The sequence below is a fragment of the Sitodiplosis mosellana genome, unplaced genomic scaffold (genome assembly GCF_009176505.1).
Source record: "Sitodiplosis mosellana isolate CC-2019 unplaced genomic scaffold, AAFC_SMos_1.0 Smas_scaffold_47, whole genome shotgun sequence".
NCBI lineage: Eukaryota > Metazoa > Arthropoda > Insecta > Diptera > Cecidomyiidae > Sitodiplosis > Sitodiplosis mosellana.
In genome coordinates, this window is record NW_022595289.1 from 2,351,608 (window position 1) to 2,371,556 (window position 19,949).

The following is a 19,949-nucleotide window of genomic DNA, read 5'->3' on the forward strand; positions in this document are numbered from 1 at the left end:
TTCTTGATGTGGTTTTGTTTTTCCTACGCACACACAGTGGATGCTTCTATTTTTTTTGCATTGAATGCTCCCTTGTTTTGCGGGCGCGACTTTTGCCACTGGCAAAATCCAATAACGATATACATCGTTATTGTTTTTATTCAAGCAAGAAAGCAAACTCAATGCAAACGGAGATGTTGATGGAGAGAAGTAAAAAAAAGAACCCAAAACCAAGCAATAGAGAGCATTAAATCGGGAGTTAGTATGTGCGAAGAACATTCACAAGAAAATAAAAGTGACACCAGCAGCAGAAAAAAGATCCGAATGGCTTTAGTCATCGGAGAAAAAAAGGAAAACAATACAAACCAGAGAAAAAATGACAGTATTTTTTCAGCGTTCCCTGCTGCTGTGGACTCGATTCGAAGAAGAAATAAAGCAAGTGTAATAACGAGCAATTGTGTTCGGTTGGATAGTTGGCATCTTTGTTTGTTTTGCTTGGCAAATGGTTACGAACCGAAATGATTAAAAACACATCATCCACTAGCACCAACAGCACCAGAAACTATTCCGAGTGAAAAAGAGGAGAAAAATCACAATTTCAAACGTGAGACAAATGGCCAGATTTCATAGTATGAAACTCATATTTTCTCGCAAAAATATTCTTCAAAGAAGATTTTTTAATTTATCAGCTCGTAATGCATTTTCTCCGGATAATTGACATGATACTGTTTGGACGGAAGCTGTGAAGTGCAACTTAAACACTTTTCGACCATGTGTCTTAAATTATCTATCCAGACCGTCATAAAGTGATTTTTTTCCACTTAGAACGGCTTAAACGTTGCCTTCTTTTTCGAATAGAAAATTTCTATGCATGGTCCGTTCGCCCATGTTGTTGTGTGTGTGCATGTTATTTGTCGTGTAAGTTGTCGATGTGCTTAAAATTGTGATAGAACTGACACAATAAACCCTTGACAATATTTATGGGACCGAATAACAAGCGGTACATAATTTTTGTATTCGCATCGTGCACGTAATGCCAGTGTTATCAGCGCTACACGATGGTCGTTCAACTGATTTGCCGAGAAATTTTATGTTTCTTTTTCTTCGTATGCCTTGAAAAGAAGTTTTGAATGTAAAGTTATTGTGAACAGCTTTGGCACGAATGAAGGGTTCACACCGAATGAAGTGAATAGTGGACCGAGTGTGCCCTTTCTCATATTTTCAAAATGTGATGTGAATCATTTTAAACGCGTGTTTTTCCGCTACAATTGTGCTCCTAAGACTGACTTGAGGATTTTTGTAGACGATGCCGCTTTTTTACCATTCTGTTACAACCCATAATGCGATTCTAATATATGTATGCGATTTGAATTTGCCAAAGTTTTTCCCGTTTTTGACGCTGTTTTTTCTCTCTTTCGATGGTACAGCGAATGGACTCCGAAGTGCTTGCGAACAATAGATAAAACTGATGCTTAACACTTAATATCATTGAAAAAGTTGACGCTGTTTTTTTTAAAGGCGGCGTGGAAAACACGAATGCAAACACTCGATATGAGTTCGTTGTGAACATATTTTCAGTGTGAAAGCATTGCAGTTGACTTACTGGCGTTGTGAGTTTGTGTGCAAGTGAATGAATGCGAGCTGGGTATCTTGTGTACCGCCACCGCATGTACGCTTCTTTTGAGCCATGCTGCACTTGTAAAATTTCTCTCAACTTTTCTGCTAAAGGAAGTGATAAAATATGAATTTCAATATTACCACATAATAAATTACTTATCTGCTTTTTTATTGTTGTTCTTTTTTTCGTTGGGGAGTGGTAAATGTTTGCAGTCATCCGATTCTCCTTTGCGTCGACATTTTGTGAAAACAAACGACCTTCTTTATTTTTTTTCTCGTCTCATGCACTTTTATTCTTCTATTTTCGAAGTATGTACAACAATAAATTACATATTGCGAATAACGAATGGTGTTCCAAATGTAAAATGCCCGCTCTGATGATACATATTTTGCTCACAGTTAGACAGAATTTTCTTACCATCAACTACAAACTGCTAAAGCTGCCATCGCAGTCGTCGTTTCTATCTGAGCATTGATTCAATGGATGCGACTTTCTCATTTCGATTTTGAAGTGCGCGATTTTGAATATATAACCGACCCGAACATACATTTGTCTTTATGTCAAAATTTTCGCTCGAGAATTCGAGCTGTTTAAGCGTCAGAGAGAAAATACGCCATTGGAACGGAACGAATTTTGTTCAAGTTAAAGCTGAACTCGAATATTTTCCAATTCATTTCTCAAAATAGGACTATATTAGAAAATAATCATATTTGCCATTCCGGTTTCAGTTTCTGTTTCTGTTTATGCTTATGCTTCGTTTTGAGAATCCCATATCATATCAGTAGACACTGTTGATTTCTGTACTGTGGAAATTGTTTTGATTCTCATGCGTCTGTCAACATTTTCCACACAAACTTAGGGGGGCAAGCTGAAACATTGAAAACTAACTAATTGCAAGTGATGACAAAAACCCCGAGCAAAGCCAAAAGTTGATGAATTCAATGCCAAGATATCTTGTATATGTAATTGAAACCACACAACACATATTTAGTGTAATGAAAGCATATCGTAACAATTACACCATAAGAAAGCATTAATGGTGTGTTGTGTATCTGCCAACGAAACTTAAAGTGAGCCATCCGTACATATTAATCAGTTGCACATTGTTGAGTGTAACCCGATTGGGGTTTGTTCCTAGGGGATGGATTTAATCTCACCGCACATTTGAAATTTTCGAATAGCAGCCTTTAAGGCAACGCACAACAATAAATCAAATTGTATCAAATAACGGATATGTATGTTACGTGGCTTCTGTCCAACAGATTTCTCGATCAGACAAACGAAAATGTGATTTTCCATGACATCCAATTGTTATTCATACGTACTAATTAGATGGCCATTTTAGTTATGCATGAATGATTGTTCTCAATTTCAATCCTTGTTCTTGTTGTTGTTGTCGCTGTACTTGCTCTACAGCCGGACACAATCTATTTCCCCAAAGCACCTGCAATAACACATAATGATTTTCGAACGACGAACTCACAGAATTCGATTCTGCGTTGGGCAAAATGTTATTTTCATTGTGTGCGTGTGTGTGTGTGTGCGTTCGTGTAATTTTATATGGTCCCAAAAACTTTCGGATCGTAAAATGTAATTTTTACGTAGTGGATCAAATGATGTGTTGAGTAAGTGTCGAATGGAAATTGGTTTTGATGATGAAGTATAAGTAAAAAGCGGCACAGCAATATAAATTCAGACATTGGAAGAGCACGAACACACTTGTGTTTATTAAGTTGAGATTAATTCTGAGTTAGCATTAAAATTCTTGCTTTATTTATACAAAAAGATTTTGACTCGACGACTACTACACAGCTTTGCACATACGCACACGAGCGTCACACTATTAATTAAAGCTGTTGTTGTTGTTGCGTTAGTGCGCATTTGGAAAATCCTTCGTCAAATTGATTCCGTTCATTTATTTTGGTGTGTTGTGGAAAATGCGTTGTGCTACAGTGAATTTTCTTTTCGGTGAAGGAATTTTATGCTTTTTACATCAATAAAAACAACAGCGATCTCACTCATTCTCTCTCTCTCTCTCTCTCTCTCTCTGCCGCTCATTTCACAAGAACAATTCGTATTAGATGATGTTATGGGTTATTCGTTATGGCTGCATGGTTTTTCATTTACAGGCACACACGCTCATATCGCATTCGCCTCACATCACTATCACACGTTTCGGCAGAAGGCAATGCATTGGACTTAAAGCTCGACAGTCGCAATACTCCGAGTATTGCTCTGTTGTTTTGCCACAATTTATCTTATTTGGAGAATGTGCTGAAGAATTTCACCAAACACGAAAAGTAATTTAAATTGTTTTGTGCCAGTGGAACGAAGGCGCACACGAGACGAGAGACAGATACACATACATATTCCGGCTGAGTGATGTCTTTAAATCACACGGTATACGAAAAATTGTGTGAAATTTAACATAAAATCCGCCCGCTCGACATCACTGTCACCCTCTCCCCCTTCGCTTACTGTGCTCTCCGTTTTTGCCAAATGTAAATGCTATTTATTTTAACCATTCGCAATGCTCAAGCTCAAGCTCAAAGGATACGGATTTTCTTGTTTCTATTTTTGTTGCTTTCTGCTCGATCGCTCCCAAAGTCAGTGCGGGACGAATCTATTTTTTTCCCCTTTCTACGGGAAAACGTCCATGTTTTTGTTTTCTATTTGCATGTTGATATGAGAGTCGGTCGCATTCGTACCGACTGAACATTACACATTTCGGTTGTAATGTTGTCAAACTCATAAATAAATTTATGCATCCAACGGAATCATCCAACAAAATATGTGAGAGAGAGAGGTATAGGAGCCGGACCAAAACAGAAACTGTACTCATATAAGTTTCGAATAAATTTTCGATATCGAAACCGATGTGTGTCACGCTTCATCTGTATGCACATTTTGGTTTATCATCATATTTCATCGTATGAATAATAGGTATTTCAAGCTTCATTGATTTAAATCGAATTGAATGACTTTTCCAGGTCGATTCGACAGAATATCTCCGATACCAAGCAGCGAACCACGTTTTGAAATGCTGTTCTATGTCTTAATGCACTGCCGAACGAACAAAAATCAATCTCACATTCGGTGGTTCGGCCACTTCGCCACATCTGAAATATGTTTCCGAACGATAAAGGCATTACAACGCAAGCATGAGTTCCTGTAGAACACATTCATTCAAAACATTTAAGAGGTTAATGTCAGAAATGTGCTTGGCTTATGTACTTTCACATCTCGTACAATGAGAAATTCGGAAATTTGTCCAACGAAAAAAATTTCAACATAAATCAATTCATTATTACTGTAAACCAGTCCAATGTTTGCTATCTTTAATATGTTTGACTACTTGTTTTATGCGGAATTTGACGTTTTCAAATTGTCGTTGCCCTTTTCTTTGAATTGAGTGCCTTCGATGAACTATGTTGTACATCAATGGATGGAATTTCTTTTATCGTACACTTGAACGCATCGAATATTCCGCTCATTTCTGTTCAACGAGGAAGAAAGAAAGCGATGCAAAGAAGAAAACATCAAAGCTAAATTTATCGCTGCTGCAAGCGAGAATCAATGAGCGACGCATTCCGTGAAACTATCGCTTAAGAACAAAAAAAACGACCGAAAGAAAGAGGGAGAGAAAAAAGAGCAAATATAAGCATTTCTTAGCTCCATTCAATACTCAAGCAGTGCTTCAGCAGCAGAAGCAGTAGCACACTGCCAGCGTACACATGCAAATAATCCTCTTGATGCGGAGCACATCTTGCATTCAAGCCATCAAGCACTTTATTAAGTTTGAAAATAGTTTTTTTTTTATACACGTACATTCGTTTCATTTCATTTTATCGTACGATGTTGAATACTCTACAGATTTTGTAATTGTTTTTCTTCGCCATTTGATTTTATTACTGTTTTTCCGTCTAGATGCAGACGACGTTGCGGCAAGGGGCGCAATTGGGCTCTATTTAATGGACGTTCATACGATTTTTTATGATGTGCAAAGTGCATAGAAATCAGTTTGCAACACAACGGCCACAATGGATATGACAAGGATGCCATCAATATTTCGTGAAAAATATGCCATGAAATTACACGTTCGGTATTTGAGCCGGCGAAGGAGCCAACATTACACCATATCGATGCTATTTCAACACATTATTGGACTTGTTTTTATAGTGATAATTGTAATGTCAGCCGATGTTTATGGTAAGTAGTACGGAAACGGCGGAATTCCAAGCGGAACAAACAAATAAATAATAATCGAAAAATATTCTCCTGGAGCCATTTCGTGCTGTCGGTTCATTCACTGACCTGAAAAGGCGGAAAGTAACGCAGTTGTACGATTGTTCTTCCTTTAAAAGTTCTACACGCAAAAATTAATGGGGCATTTAATTGTGAGAAAGAGCGGCATCGCTCTGGCATTTGTCATGGTTTATGAACTGATGTGACATTAGTCAGACACAGTCTCGCATTTTCACATTGTTAACGCTGAATTTAGCATTTCGTATGAATTTTTATTGTCGTTGCGTGCCATTCGTCTCTCAAACTTTAAATCGCAGCCGGAGATTATTATTGCTTCCGTTGCATGCAAACAAATTGTGAAACACGTGTTGCGGCGGGTCACGAGCTGAGATTTTTCAGCGCACACACACTTGACACGTGGATAAAGCGATTAGAGTGTACCAGAGTCTCTCCATTGGTGTGTTTCAATGGCATTTTTCCACTCTCGGATGACTGATTTTTTACGCTAACTTTCTGAAGGGAGGCCGGCATTTCAAGGGTTTGCAACAAGCTAAGCGTCATTTCAACGCACGCTCTATTATTTCTCACGGATTACGACCGATGTCAGAAAGTACCGTCTGGAATGTGAATCAGTGTTGCTTGTACGCATAAAATTGTGTCAAACCGTTAATGGAATTCCCAACGATTTTTAAGCATTTCATTTGCATATTTTTGAATCGAAAATGTTGATAGTGGCCCGAAAAACCGCTCATTAAATTGGTTGTAATCGGAATTTTATTCAGTTTTCAGCTATTTTTTTACTCTCGACACCAGATCCGCCTCTCTGGCTGAATTTTATCATACATATATGCACTTTATTAAATTAACACGGAATCGAAATGAATAAAAGCTTTTTATTGAAGGGATTCGAATCGCTTTTGTGAAAACATGTTTGGCTGGCGAGTGAGATGAATGAAAAAAGAGCAGTCCAGACGGGCGGGTGCAACAATGACCATAAGAATTGTTAATTGTTGTTACGTTGGCGCTGAAAGATATACAAGAGACAAAAACACTGGAATTCAATTTACTTTGAAATTTGGTGATTCGTAAACATACAGTGTCGACATATATTGGATGAAACCATTCCAGTTATTCTTTTTTTCCTTCTGTATTTGGTGTATGTTTTGCTCATTGAACATGCTTTTGTTGTTTTTTCATCCTTTTGCATTTCATGTGCGTTTGCTGCATCGAATTTCAACGATTTTGGGGATATGAAATACGAAACGGGCAACGTACAACAACGAAAAAAACGCGCGTAACAACGACTGAACAAAAACAGCGGCAGCCGCTTCATCGTTTGAACCAGACTTTGTATTCCCGCTGGAAAATGTTTGTATACACATAGAGGAGTACTGAGAACCATCATTGATCGTGAATTCTGTTTTTTTTTCTCTGCTAGGTAACAGTCGCACAAGGCCGTGACGGTTTGTATTTAAATAAATCAAATAAAACACAATATTTTGCACACCAGCTGAAAAAAAAACGAGAGAAGAGCACACGTAGCACAATGCATAACACACAGAAAATCGCAAAGCCATGCGAACGTATTCGACAAATGAGAGAGAGAGAGAGAGAGAGAGAGAGAGAGAGAGAGGGAGAGGGAGCGGGATAAAAAAGGCGACAACAATAAAACCTGACCAAAATAACATTGACGTGAACTCGGCTATGGCAACGTACGTGTGTCCCATTGAATGGAGCGGCAAAACAACGCAAAATGTAAATTCATTCACGGCGAGTGGAGCAAACAAAAGACTGGCGGTAATCGGAATCCACAACGGGGCAAAAAAATAACAACAACTTTTTTTTCAAATAGAAAATTAGCACTCACAGTTCCCGTCGACCACAAAAAGTGGAAATATTTCAAACACATGCAAAATATGCGATGAATTTTTTTCTCAGTGGTTCTCTCTCTCTCTCTTGCTCTCTTTCTCTCTCAATTGAATTTAATTCGCTTTTAAAAATTAGTTTTTTTTACTGTTTTTTCTTCGCGTTAGTTCTGTGGCAACTCCGTTGTGCCTTCACAACGATACATTTTTACCTAACGTTTTTTCCCTTTGATTTTGGTCATTTGTGTTTTGTCTTTTTGTAGCCACATTTACATGTGTTGTCAACAATTTAGGCGGTTACCGGGTGAGTGGAGATGGTGCGCAAGCTAGGGTAGGTACAATTTGTGTCCGAGTTTTGTAGTTTATTGATTTCAAACACACTTTGCACTGCACTGGATTTTCTTAATCGAAACACTCTTATCCTAACCAAGCAAGCGCAAAAAATAAATGCACAATATTTAACACACACAAAAATAACTCACTTTCAGTTTTTGCACTCACATGCACTCGCTCACACCTATTAATTTCACAGCCAAATAATAATAATAATTAACGAAAATATTTATGAGTAAAAAAAACACTCACACACATGGAGGATTTCTCATTTGAATGCAAACGCAAAGCACACTTCAGCACCACAGCACTCTGCAATGCTATCGCATATTTCTGTTCTTCCCCTGTATAAAAACACACAAACACACTCGAAACGGACTTTTTGAACAACCTAAATGATGCACTGCACATACACTTTTGCACCTGCACTAGCACCAGTAATCACATACGCACATCTTATGCACTCTGCACTTTCAGCAAATTAAAAAGCAAAAAATAGAGAGAAAAAAACGCTCAAACGGGAGAAATGTGTGTAATTTGTTCGATTTCATATATAAAGAAAAAAACCGACACACAGACACATACACAAACATACAAAGCGAACAAACGAAGCACTTGTTAACTTGTGAACATTCTTTCTTCTGTCTGGCACTTTTCTACACCTGTGGTAGTATCGCACCCTATTAAAGCAATGCACTTAAAATCTTTTCTCCTTTAGCTGTTTTTTTTGTTCTCATTCGTTTATTTCCATTATTATTACTTGCAATGGTTTTCATTTCGGGACGCGCGCACACAAAAACACTGGCATTTCATTTTCATTCATAAAACCAAGCACACAAAAAACGACACTGAATTTTATCGTCATAATTAAATGGCTGTAAGTTAAGCTTAATTCACAAATGACAATAGTTTGAATAAGTGGGAAGTACTCTAACAACAAGAGCCATACGACGTTTGCCATTCCGACTTCAAATTAATATTAATTTTGGAAAACGAAAGCAAGGCTAGCAAAAACAAATGCCAATCTCTTTTTAATCTTTTTCAAATTTTATGTAGTTCTGGCAATTAACGCAAAATCGAATTTCCATTTGACAACGCTTTAAAAGGATGCAAAGAAATATGAAGGTGGTGTTCTATTTCCTATCCTTTGGAAGCAGCTTTTGGTGCGATTGAGCTAATTTTTAAAATTAACATTGCCGAATTTGGTGATGGCATTCTCTCATTTCAATTTATATTAACATTTACCAATAAACAGTTTATTTTTCATTTCTACGATAAAAAAGAAAGAACTTTGACATGTTCATTTGCACTATATGACACGAGAATCCTATGATGGAGATTTTCCAAGCCAAACAAATTGATTTAAAGCTGCTTTTGATCGATTTCACTTCACTTTCGCGAAACTCTCATCCACAGCGCATACATAAATTGGCTCATTTATAAGTTACATATCATGTAATTGCATCAAACCAAAAATCCATTTGCCACTTCCGATTTTAAATTTTGAGCACAGAAATGTGAGCGCAGTCCAAAAATTTCCACTGCGGTTTGATTTGGCCCAATATTAACTGTATGCGATATGTTTTATGATTCAATTGAAAGTAAATAGTCAAAAAAACCAATAGAATTAGCTATTGTTCGTCTCGCTTTCACGAATGCCAGCATTGCCGCTCAATTGAAATGTAAAATATTAAGCGGTTTTCATTTATAACAATTATTTGGTGGTTTTTGATTTTAGTTCATATTCAATGATGTTATTCAAATAGCGAAGCCTAGAAAGTGATTCTCTGTTCCGTTCGGTTCTGTTCAGCCATATAGTTCATAAATAATTCAATTTAAATCGTTTCATCAACGAGAAAACCACTTAAAAGCGATCGAAATTCAATTTTTGCCTAAAAGCTTTCGATCCAACAAATAACGGTATCTGTGCACCAATTAGTGAATCTCACCACATACTTTGCCAACGATTTAGCTACTGGCTGCAAATTTATCTACCATTAAATGTAATTAATAATAATATATACATTCCGATTTCCTTTATTGCGCCGATATTGTCTCCCTTTCACTCCGCCACTCCATACCAAACTTAATGTTTCCAAATACAAGGTTTTACGGGAAGTTCTCGCAAATTATTAATTTTCGATATGTGATTTCTCTGTCTGTGCAAATACAGACTTAAGCTCGTCGCTTGGTAACAGCACTAGCTAAATTATTCAAATCCGCCGAATGTCAACGCTTCGAGAAAAAAAATTATTTTTTTTTGTCGTTTTCCATTCTTCTGTGTTTTGAATGGAAGAGCACACAAATTGGCGATCAAATAAAATTAAACGATGCAACTATGTTTGGACGGTGTTTTTTTTCTTCAAATAATGATAGACACTCTACGCCTTTACAACTCTACGACTATTCAATGTGAAGAAAACTCATGCGGTAAAAATACGATTTACAAAAAAAAACGATTTTATTCTAAAAATAACATCATCTATTGAAATCATTTTGATATTTATGTGTAGATTGACTAACTATTTCTCAGCAAAATCTGTTGAAGCATGAGTTGGATTTGTGAATAAACAAATGCATGAAATGTATTCCGTTCTAGTTTGGCTTTGTAATGCATGCAAAATCTGTTGAAGCATCCAAAAGAGGTTTTGGCAAATGATAACATGAATAAAGAAAGAGATTTCTTTAACTAAAATAGTCATTTCAAGTGGAATTCGTCCATGTTTTCGTTTTCCATGAATTTGCACGATTTTGGATGGCTCAATAAAAACTCATTTTTAAATGGATTGCACCGAAAAATTCTTTATTCGACCATTTTTTTTTCGAAATGAAGTTATGTTGACTGTGAAATTGAAATATTCCGTTTTTCTCGGTAATAATATATTGTTTTTTTGATCCAATAATGCGAACACAAACCAGGTGGCTTGGATAAAGGTTAGCACTTCAATCGCAAAATCTACCCATTTCATTCTACAACAAAAAATACATTGTTTTTTTTTTTATTCATTCATTTTGGGCAAAGGCTGATGCAAAAGCAATTTTGGCAATACACGAGCACGTCATCACGAACAGCGATCGCTTGTCTGTCACTCACAATGATTTCAACACATGGACACTGGTGATTCGAAATGTTCGAATGGAAGATCGCGGCCAATATATGTGTCAGGTTAGCATCGCAATGAAAAAAATCCTTTCGCGCTACAATGAATATTACAGGTGGCCGAAATCGCGAGTATATACTCTCCTACTCAATCATTTTTGAAATGAGTAGGTCTCGACCTTCTCTCCTACTCATTAGTTACTCTTTGACTTTGAGTATGTCTCGACCTACTCATTTTTTCCCCAAAGAGTAACTCTACACCTACTCTTTTTCCTACTCTTGTTCCTACTCATTTTCCTACTCATTTGAGTATGTCTCCACATACTCATTTTTTTGCGAAAGAGTAACTCTACATTTACTCACTCGTTTGAAACTATACTCTCTTACTCCGCCCACCTGTAATGAATATATGTATTTAATTTTCATTTTCATTTCATACGATTTATTTCAGGTGAACACTGACCCAATGAAAATGCAGACTGCATTTTTGGAGGTTGTTATTCCGCCAGATATTGTTTATGAAGAAACCTCGGGCGATATGATGGTTCCGGAGGGCAGTTCCGCCAAATTAGTGTGCAAAGCACGGGGGTTTCCAAAGCCAAAAATCACATGGCGTCGCGAAGATGGACGAGAGATCATTGCCCGAAATGGTCCGCATGGCAAAAGCAAAGGTAAATAAAGTACAATCAAAATCATTTCGGTCAAATGATTTTATGTTTCACACATTTCGCAGCGCTGTCAGTCGAAGGTGAAATGCTTTGGCTCACCAAAATCACCCGATCAGAAATGGGAATCTATCTGTGTATCGGTAAGCGATTCTATCACACAAATGTCGAAACTATCTCAAAGTGTTCCAATTTGTTCGAGTTTATTTCAAAAATTCGATTCTCTCTTGTGTTCAATGTAGCTTCTAATCAGGTTCCTCCTTCGGTTAGCAAACGGATGAAATTGCAAATACATTGTAAGTACTTACGGGCAATCATTTTTTTCGGCAAATATAAACAAAAATGCAATCAATGGGAAATTGCGAAGAAAATATTGAGCAAAATTGGGTTGGATATTGTTTGGAAAACAGAACCACCACAAAAAACGATTATTATTACGAAAACAATGTCAAAATTTTCATCGAATAATGTTTGTTTTAAATTATTAGTTCATTTTGACAATTGTTTGAACGACGTCATCGGAAGTGAATGTAAATTGTTTGCGATTGAATCAATTTTTTTTCTGGTGAAATCCGTTCTCATATTTTTTTTTATATTCAAATGTGATGTAATGTGCTGATAAACGCGTCGGTTATGGCATCTCTGAGGAATTCAATATCCTCTTTCTTCGTCTCTGCCATCTTCAGTAAGTGGAACATGTTTATGTCGATAACTGAAAGAAAATAAAATCTTGCGATGATATTTGCATACGCAACGCGATCGCAGTGCTGTTGAGAGGATGTATAGTAAATGTCATTGCATTTCAATTTTCTCGCAAACACACAACCCAGTTTAGCAAACATATAAAAAAGCGATCAACCAACGATTCGATGATTCGTGCGAATGTCGACGGAGAAAGAAGGGGAGCGAGAAAAAAAATGCACACGCAGGCATGCCAAAAACGAGTTACAAAAACAGCGAATCCATTTGGTAGAAATAAGCGGCGAAAAGCCGACAACAAAATCTATTTACATATCCGTTTGCATCTGCAATTGCTGCTATCATTTCACTAGAATTCATATCGCTTTATCTCGTACTAACGCCACAAGGCATAAATCGCGCAAATATTATGATACGAAAATGACGGAGCAAGTGGGTAAGAACCACAAAAAATAAAGCGCACGCCGAATGTGAGCAAAAAAAACCCACTAAGCAATCTAGTGCTATGCGATGGGGATTCACATGACGAGAGTTTGTATTCGATTTTTATTCGTTTCCCATCGAAAATTGTATCGATGATAAATGTGTAAATATTTCGTTCATAAGAGTGGTTTAAAGTTAAATGCCAACATGAAATCGCAATAGCGAATTGTCATTATTTTCACATGAAATCTCTTCTACAAAAAATATTTCGATATTCATTCTACTGACCGGATCATACATTACTTATTCGCAGACTTGACGAAAAAATGAAGCCTAGGGGCTTCACGCAAAATTGTCAACCATTGAATTTGTGTAGTGATAAATAAATAGTAATAAGTTTTAACGATTGTTATGAATTTGAAACGATACAAATAAATTTTGGTGAATTCTAGTGAATTTGTCGATAAATTAGATTTCACAGTCTTGCCAACTTAGCTGTCAAACTAAGTGTCGAACCTAGTGTTTAGCAATGAAAAGGGTCGGTAATACAAATTCTTGTAATTTTTTCTACTCACATAAATTCACCAAAATTCACCAAAATTCACCAAAATTCACCAAACTCCTCAATATTCATTCAATTCAAATGTGAGAGTTTTCGTGAATTCATGTGAGTTTCAGCGTGCAAGAATGGATTTTACCGGATTATACGTCAATAGAATAAATACTTGTTGTTTTTGAATCATTTTTTGAGTGCGTGAAGCCCCTAGAATGAAGCGAGTGTGGTTGTTTTTTTTCTCTTCCATTTCTACTAAATAGTAAAAGTATATCGCATTTTGCATTTTGCATTTCGATTTTCTGATCTGAATGAATATACGAAATTGTTTATCATCTCGAACCGAACGACACTTTTACAACAACGACGAAGCAAAAAGCATGCCAAAGCAAAGTTATCAAAAGCCAATCAAATGGAATTGGCTTTTCTTGAACGCGAATCTAGTTCCAGCGAAAGAGAAGTGCGAAAGAAAAAAGAGCACAAAAAAAATAATCCACCAGACAACGAAATAAATTTTGTTTCCCAAATTATTCCACTCACTCCACACTCTTCTTTCATTCTGACTTTCAAGTTGATCTTGTTCATAATTTTCTCGCCAAAATCGTTTTTGGATATGGATATAGTTGAGCCACTTTGCACAAACCGAACAACAAACGGAACGGTGACGCGATTCTAAAAAGCGAATCGGGTAAACAAGAATAGGAAAAAGTTTTCCACACGAAATGCGAAATGCCTTTGCTGCTGCTACACGATCAGGCGTGCGGGGAGCGGGCGCGTGCAAATATTTCAGAGAAAACAAACTTGAAGCTCACGTAATACATGCAAGAAGATATAGATTTGTGTTTGTAATGCGATAATTTTGAGGGGGTGCCGACACAGTGGACGGGGGGATGGGTGAGCGAAAGAGGCAAAAGGCAAAAAGTTTATATTGTATAGACAAATTTCATTGTTGTTATTATAATTCTTTCGTCGTCGTCGTTTGCTTCTCGGTTAACGCTTTTTTCAACTTCTTCTGCCCATGTTGTTCTCTGTGCAAAGCGCATAGCTTCTCTTCCTCTCTCTATCTGTCTTTCGTTTTCTTGGTTCGCTTGTGCTCCGGTGCGCACTTTGCTCACTTGTTAAATGTAAACAATGAAAAGAACAAATCCGAAACGAGAAGAAAAAAAAATTAAAATAATAACAAAAACAACAGCAAGAAAGCAACTTCCTTGTCGTTTCTACCTTCAAACAAACAACTATTTCATGAGCAGAAAACAAAACGTCTGAACCCATTCTGGGGTTGTGAAGCAAGCCATCGTCGTGCGATGAATAAGAGTGAACCAAACGATAATATGAGAAAACTTTATGCTCGGTTGTTTTCGTTTGGTGGGCATTCTTCTTTTTCTCCCTCGTTGTGCGAGTGTGCTCGCGTTACACGAATTCTTTCAAACATTCAACATCTTCTGTGAACTGTCTGTCGATTACAGTTCCTTTTCGCGCTTCGTGCCCTGTGATTTTTTTTTCGTCGGTGTTGTTTATATGTTATTTGTTTCTGCTGCTCAGTTCATCCCTTCCCGTTATTCATCTTATTATTTAATATTTGTTCGACAAAATATTAAAAAAGTTTTTCGATCTCCGCTTGCGGTACATTACAATCAACATTTACAATGCCGTACAATGCCAATAATAACTGTTAAAGTTGGGAGTTAGAGTTATGACGTGAGAATGAAATGTAGAGTTGGAATGCCTCACGGAAACTTATTTTCTATCAGGTCATGCACTGGCTAATTGTCTTCGTCTTCGTCTTTTTTTGTTCGTAACAACTTCCGCTACCTCTACGATGTTATGTATCGGTTGCCGGTAGTAACAAACCATTTTATCTCTTATTGTGCAGTTCATCCGTTGATACAAGTTCCAAATATGCTGGTTGGGGCGCCGCTTGGGGTGGATATCACATTGGTTTGTAACGTTGAAGCCTCACCAAAAGCTATAAATTATTGGCAAAAAGAAAACGGTAATTACTATTATTATTATATAAACGAACATTAGAACTAAATGTGACTGTTATGGCGCATCCAGAATCAATTATTCCACTCAGTTTCATAGGATATTTGGCCTCTAATAAAAAATTTACATGCTGAATTGTTTTAATGCGGATCGTCAATTGAGTGTAAATTATATGTTCAAAAAATATCATTACATTTTTTTGCTGTCTGCATTCATATGGAAAAAAGTTGATGGACTCTTTGCGCTTCAAGCCATTTTTTTTTTAAATTTTCGAACGCACACAGAATCGAATATGAAAACCATTGAAAGTTTCGCTGAAATGAATGAGAAAAAAATGTGTGTAGCCACGGCCGAGAGATTATTATTTAAAAGCATTTTATTTTGGTCAGAGTATTTCATTCCCAAATTAATTTATTATTATTTAATGTGCTTCGGGCTTTTGATACTTTTTATAGCGGCGACTGACTTTGTGACTTTCCTATATTGAATTATTATTAAATTCTCTGCCATTTGGTATCATGTGTCTCTTTTTCTCTCTCCCTCTCCCTCTCCCTCTCCCACTCCCTCTCGCGCATTTTTATCGCTGTTGCCGCCATCAATGCTGCCACTGTGAAACTGTATGCATGCAAACGACAAATATGCGACGAAATGTGCGCCGTGTTGGCAATGCCGTATATCCATCGACACCGCGACGTGACCGCAAAATCAACAATAGGCGAAATGATAATACCAAATGACCGTTATGTGATGCACGAAACGGAGAGCTCCATGTACGCCATACAGATGACACTTACCATAAAACACTTACAGAAGCCCGATTTCGGTGGCTACCGTTGCATATCAAAAAACAGTATAGGAGGCATCGAAGCCACAATCAGATTGTATGGTAAGTTATGCATTTGAAATTCCACTTTGACAGAGAAAATTGGAAATTCCAACGGATCAGCAAAACCAAAATCCCATTGCCAAGCAATTTGGCCAAATAATTGAAAAGTTGACGGAATTGGTCAAACGAGTCGAAATCATCAAAATCGAAAACAGAAATAAAATGGAATTTAAAACTCATGACACGACTTCATACAGTCGCTTCAATGTTCCGAATAAAGCGCGAACAGTTGTAAAGCGGATAATTTCATCACTAACTTTCGGCCCGTTTCGGGCGCACTTCGACTTCATCGTTAACAAACATCAAATGTCATCACATCATTATCACTAGGGAATTGTAAATTAAAATGATGACTCAAAAAATACGCCGTTGAAAATAGGTTCGACAATTTATTCTTTTTGATATCATTTCATTTCACATTTTTACTGGAATATTGGTGTTCACGGCTTGGCAAGAAAAGTTTTCAAATTAATCTCTCGGAATTACTCCATGCTTTACACACACCCACACCAAACCGTCGCAAAGTGTGAGAAAAGCGGTCCATAATCAAAAGTAGAGGAAAAAAAACTCCTACAACTCTCATGTTTTGTGTAAGGATAAAAAATCGCCGTTCGCGTTTCACAGTTTATATAACTCGAATGGTCCAAATAAACTGAATGGATGAATGTAAATTCTGAGTGTTGTTTTCTTCCCCATTCTTTATGTCGTACCGAGATCGCCATGATAAAAACGTTGCTTACAAAGCAATGGCCCAAATAATCTCCATCTTTGTGTTATGTTCTTATTATCAAATAAGAAACTTTTACGGGCGAAGAGTATAATCGTGTTCGTCAGGTTTGCTGTGCCAACTTTACAAGCCAAATTATCCCTCATATTTTCATGTTATTAGTTCCGTAAATTGAATTTAATGTGTTTTCTGCCTTATTTATGCGTCAAATTTGCCGTGCTTTGTGTAACACAACGAAAAAAAAATTATCTTGTGCAACAGAAATGGAATTGACAAAGAAAACCAAGCATCAAAGACTCAATATAGACGACGATGTAAGTATCTTTTATTTTTAGTTTTTAAAACTGAATATAAATCTTTGAGCCATTGAAGAGTGTATGCGAGTGAATTGAATAGAAGCAGTAGTAGTGGTGCTCAAATCTCCACTTGATTTGATTGTTCTGTATCTTTTATGCTTCTTTTTTTTTTAAATTAGGGAAATAATTTACCCAATGATGATTCGAATGAGGATGGTATTATAAATAAAAATGGGCGACTGTATAAAGTGCAGCACGGCGAAAATGATGATGACGATATCAACGATGTGAACAGCAGTGCATCCACTTTAAACATTCATCAACGGCAAGAGCATCGGACAATGATGGCAAAAAGCACACCAAACTCAATATTACTTTCAAGTATCATTTTGTTATTTGCACTCGACTTTTTGTTGTTACCTGTTTTAAGTATCTACAAACAGCGAATGATACGACGACTATTCCGCCGATTCTCACTGTTATAGTTACCTCATTCGGCACACAATCAAACCATTTAGCTCATCTCTTTTTTTGTTGGTTTTCGAAGCAATTTTTGTTTTGTTTGTTCAACTTTCGCATATTCTCTCATTTGATGGAACATTTTCGATTTTTCACTACGGATATCGCATTGTTTGTGTTTTGCAAAAAAAAAATGGAATATGTATAGCAAATTCATATCGATAAAGTGTGTATCATAAAATCCTAAATATTGAATTTCCATTAGATTGCATTGAAAATCGGAATGGCTATAAAATTAAATTATTCCACAACAGAGAGAAATTGAATCGAGGTCAAATGCTCGAATTGCCAAAGTACAGATTTATGGATCAATTCGGCAATGGAACGTGAATTTTTTTATTCTGTTGCTATGCTGCAACTTCTCTCGTTCTCTCTCTCAAATAGGCCAAGTGAGATGATTTGATTACGTTAATTTCTCATTCAGGACATATCAATGTTATAACGATTTGAAATCAATCATTCGAACATTATGTTTTACTTTAAACAAAATCGCTCATTTCAATCGAACAATTGATTGGTTTGAGACGAACGAAGAAAAAAGAACATTTGCAAAATCATTTTATTAAAAAGACAAAAAAGTGCCAAATCGTAAACAAACCAGTTGTACGACATTTTCCATAAATCGTTTAAAAACCTATCCAGCTAATTTTCGACTGATGCGTTGCTGCTCAAAAACGAAAATCTTGTTACATACACGCTCCTCTTGCCATCACCGGAACGATAGTATTTCATCGGATGCCGCGTTTATAATACACGCAGGTTGTACCGAGGAAAATATCAAATTGAGTAGTTAATTGGGGGCTCAATATTTCATAGATTAATCGTAATTACGTTATTTCTATATAAGTGGAAAACAAATGGAAATGGAATAGAATAAATCAGTTATGCAATATAAAATATTGTATTAATTCCAGACACAGACAAAAAATAACGGGCGCGATCAAATCGTGTCCACCGTTTATAATATATTGAAACACTGTATGGCATTATTATATAGAACAATTAAATGAAGTGTAAGAATTAAATAAAAAAGAAATAAATAAGAGAAGATGTGTCTAAGAAAAATATGATAGAAACTAATCGTTGTGCTGGATACGCAAGAGCTATAGGAGAAGATGAAATATTCATATCGAATGGAGTGGTTCGATTGACAAAGGAACCAACGGCTCTTGGGAATATCTCAGTATTTTATGGTTTACTGCGTCTCTTTCATCTAGAAATTCTGAGTGCTTTGAACCATTTCTAATTCCGTAATTTACTGACTATTCCTCGTGGTCATCGATATGAAAATTAGAACGAAAAAAAATGTCACAATCGGATCACTCTAGTAATGATATAAACAACGTATCATGTAATAATAATTCGATAAAATTATACGACATAAAATTACATGAATCAAAATTATGAAAATTCACAAACACACTCAGTTGAGTTGGACTTTGCTGAACTGCATAATATCAATGTGCATTTTCGAAAGAACGCATCAATAAATCTGTACCAAAAAAATGGGAATAAAGTACCAACCTTAACCGACAAATTTCTTTCATTATTCTCTTAGATAGCCGAAACACCTCGTTAAACAGGTTAGTACATCAAAATTGCCTTCCATTCAAACAACGCCAGCACACGGTGTGTTGCATACCATGTCCTTTCAGTTAAGCTACTCATTTTATACTAATCTGAAAATAGGTAGCTTTTGACACTTACTGCAAACAAAAAATCTGCTGTTGTGGTACAAAAAAGGTAAGTAGAATGGTCCCTATGTAAATAAAATGCTGTAAATACACAGAAATAATCGAATAAAAAAAAGAACCGACAAAACCGTCATTAATTTATGAATAGATAACAAAGAGTCGATGACATTAATGTGCGCCCATGATTAACGTCCGTTATTAAATTTCTTTATCACATGTGACGACCTCTAGCTCTTTCGAATGATACCATTGGGGTTGCGGCGATAATGTATGTATGATTTAAATTATGGAGAAAAACGTATGTTGATGAAATGTGCGATAATAATTTCATTTACATTGTTCCCCACCTATAAACAGCATG

At 36.5% G+C, this 19,949-nt stretch overlaps 1 protein-coding gene across 2 annotated transcripts in view; it reads left to right on the plus strand.

The window, feature by feature from the left end:
- The window catches only part of LOC129569973 (opioid-binding protein/cell adhesion molecule), a 39,263-nt gene extending 19,839 nt beyond the window's left edge, over positions 1-19,424 (plus strand). The window contains exons 2-14 of one of the 2 annotated variants that reach the window (XM_055449268.1): positions 5,525-5,806; positions 7,161-7,210; positions 7,281-7,305; positions 7,971-8,038; positions 10,960-10,974; positions 11,063-11,206; positions 11,592-11,811; positions 11,874-11,948; positions 12,048-12,101; positions 15,354-15,473; positions 16,182-16,352; positions 17,341-17,393; positions 17,555-19,424. In XM_055449268.1, coding sequence (XP_055305243.1) covers positions 5,638-5,806; positions 7,161-7,210; positions 7,281-7,305; positions 7,971-8,038; positions 10,960-10,974; positions 11,063-11,206; positions 11,592-11,811; positions 11,874-11,948; positions 12,048-12,101; positions 15,354-15,473; positions 16,182-16,352; positions 17,341-17,393; positions 17,555-17,860 — 1,470 coding nt within the window. In that variant the 5' untranslated portion in view covers positions 5,525-5,637 and the 3' untranslated portion in view covers positions 17,861-19,424. The remainder of the gene's footprint in view (positions 1-5,524; positions 5,807-7,160; positions 7,211-7,280; positions 7,306-7,970; positions 8,039-10,959; positions 10,975-11,062; positions 11,207-11,591; positions 11,812-11,873; positions 11,949-12,047; positions 12,102-15,353; positions 15,474-16,181; positions 16,353-17,340; positions 17,394-17,554) is intronic. The other variant, XM_055449269.1, reaches the window with a different exon arrangement.
- Positions 19,425-19,949: the final 525 nt, after the last annotated feature.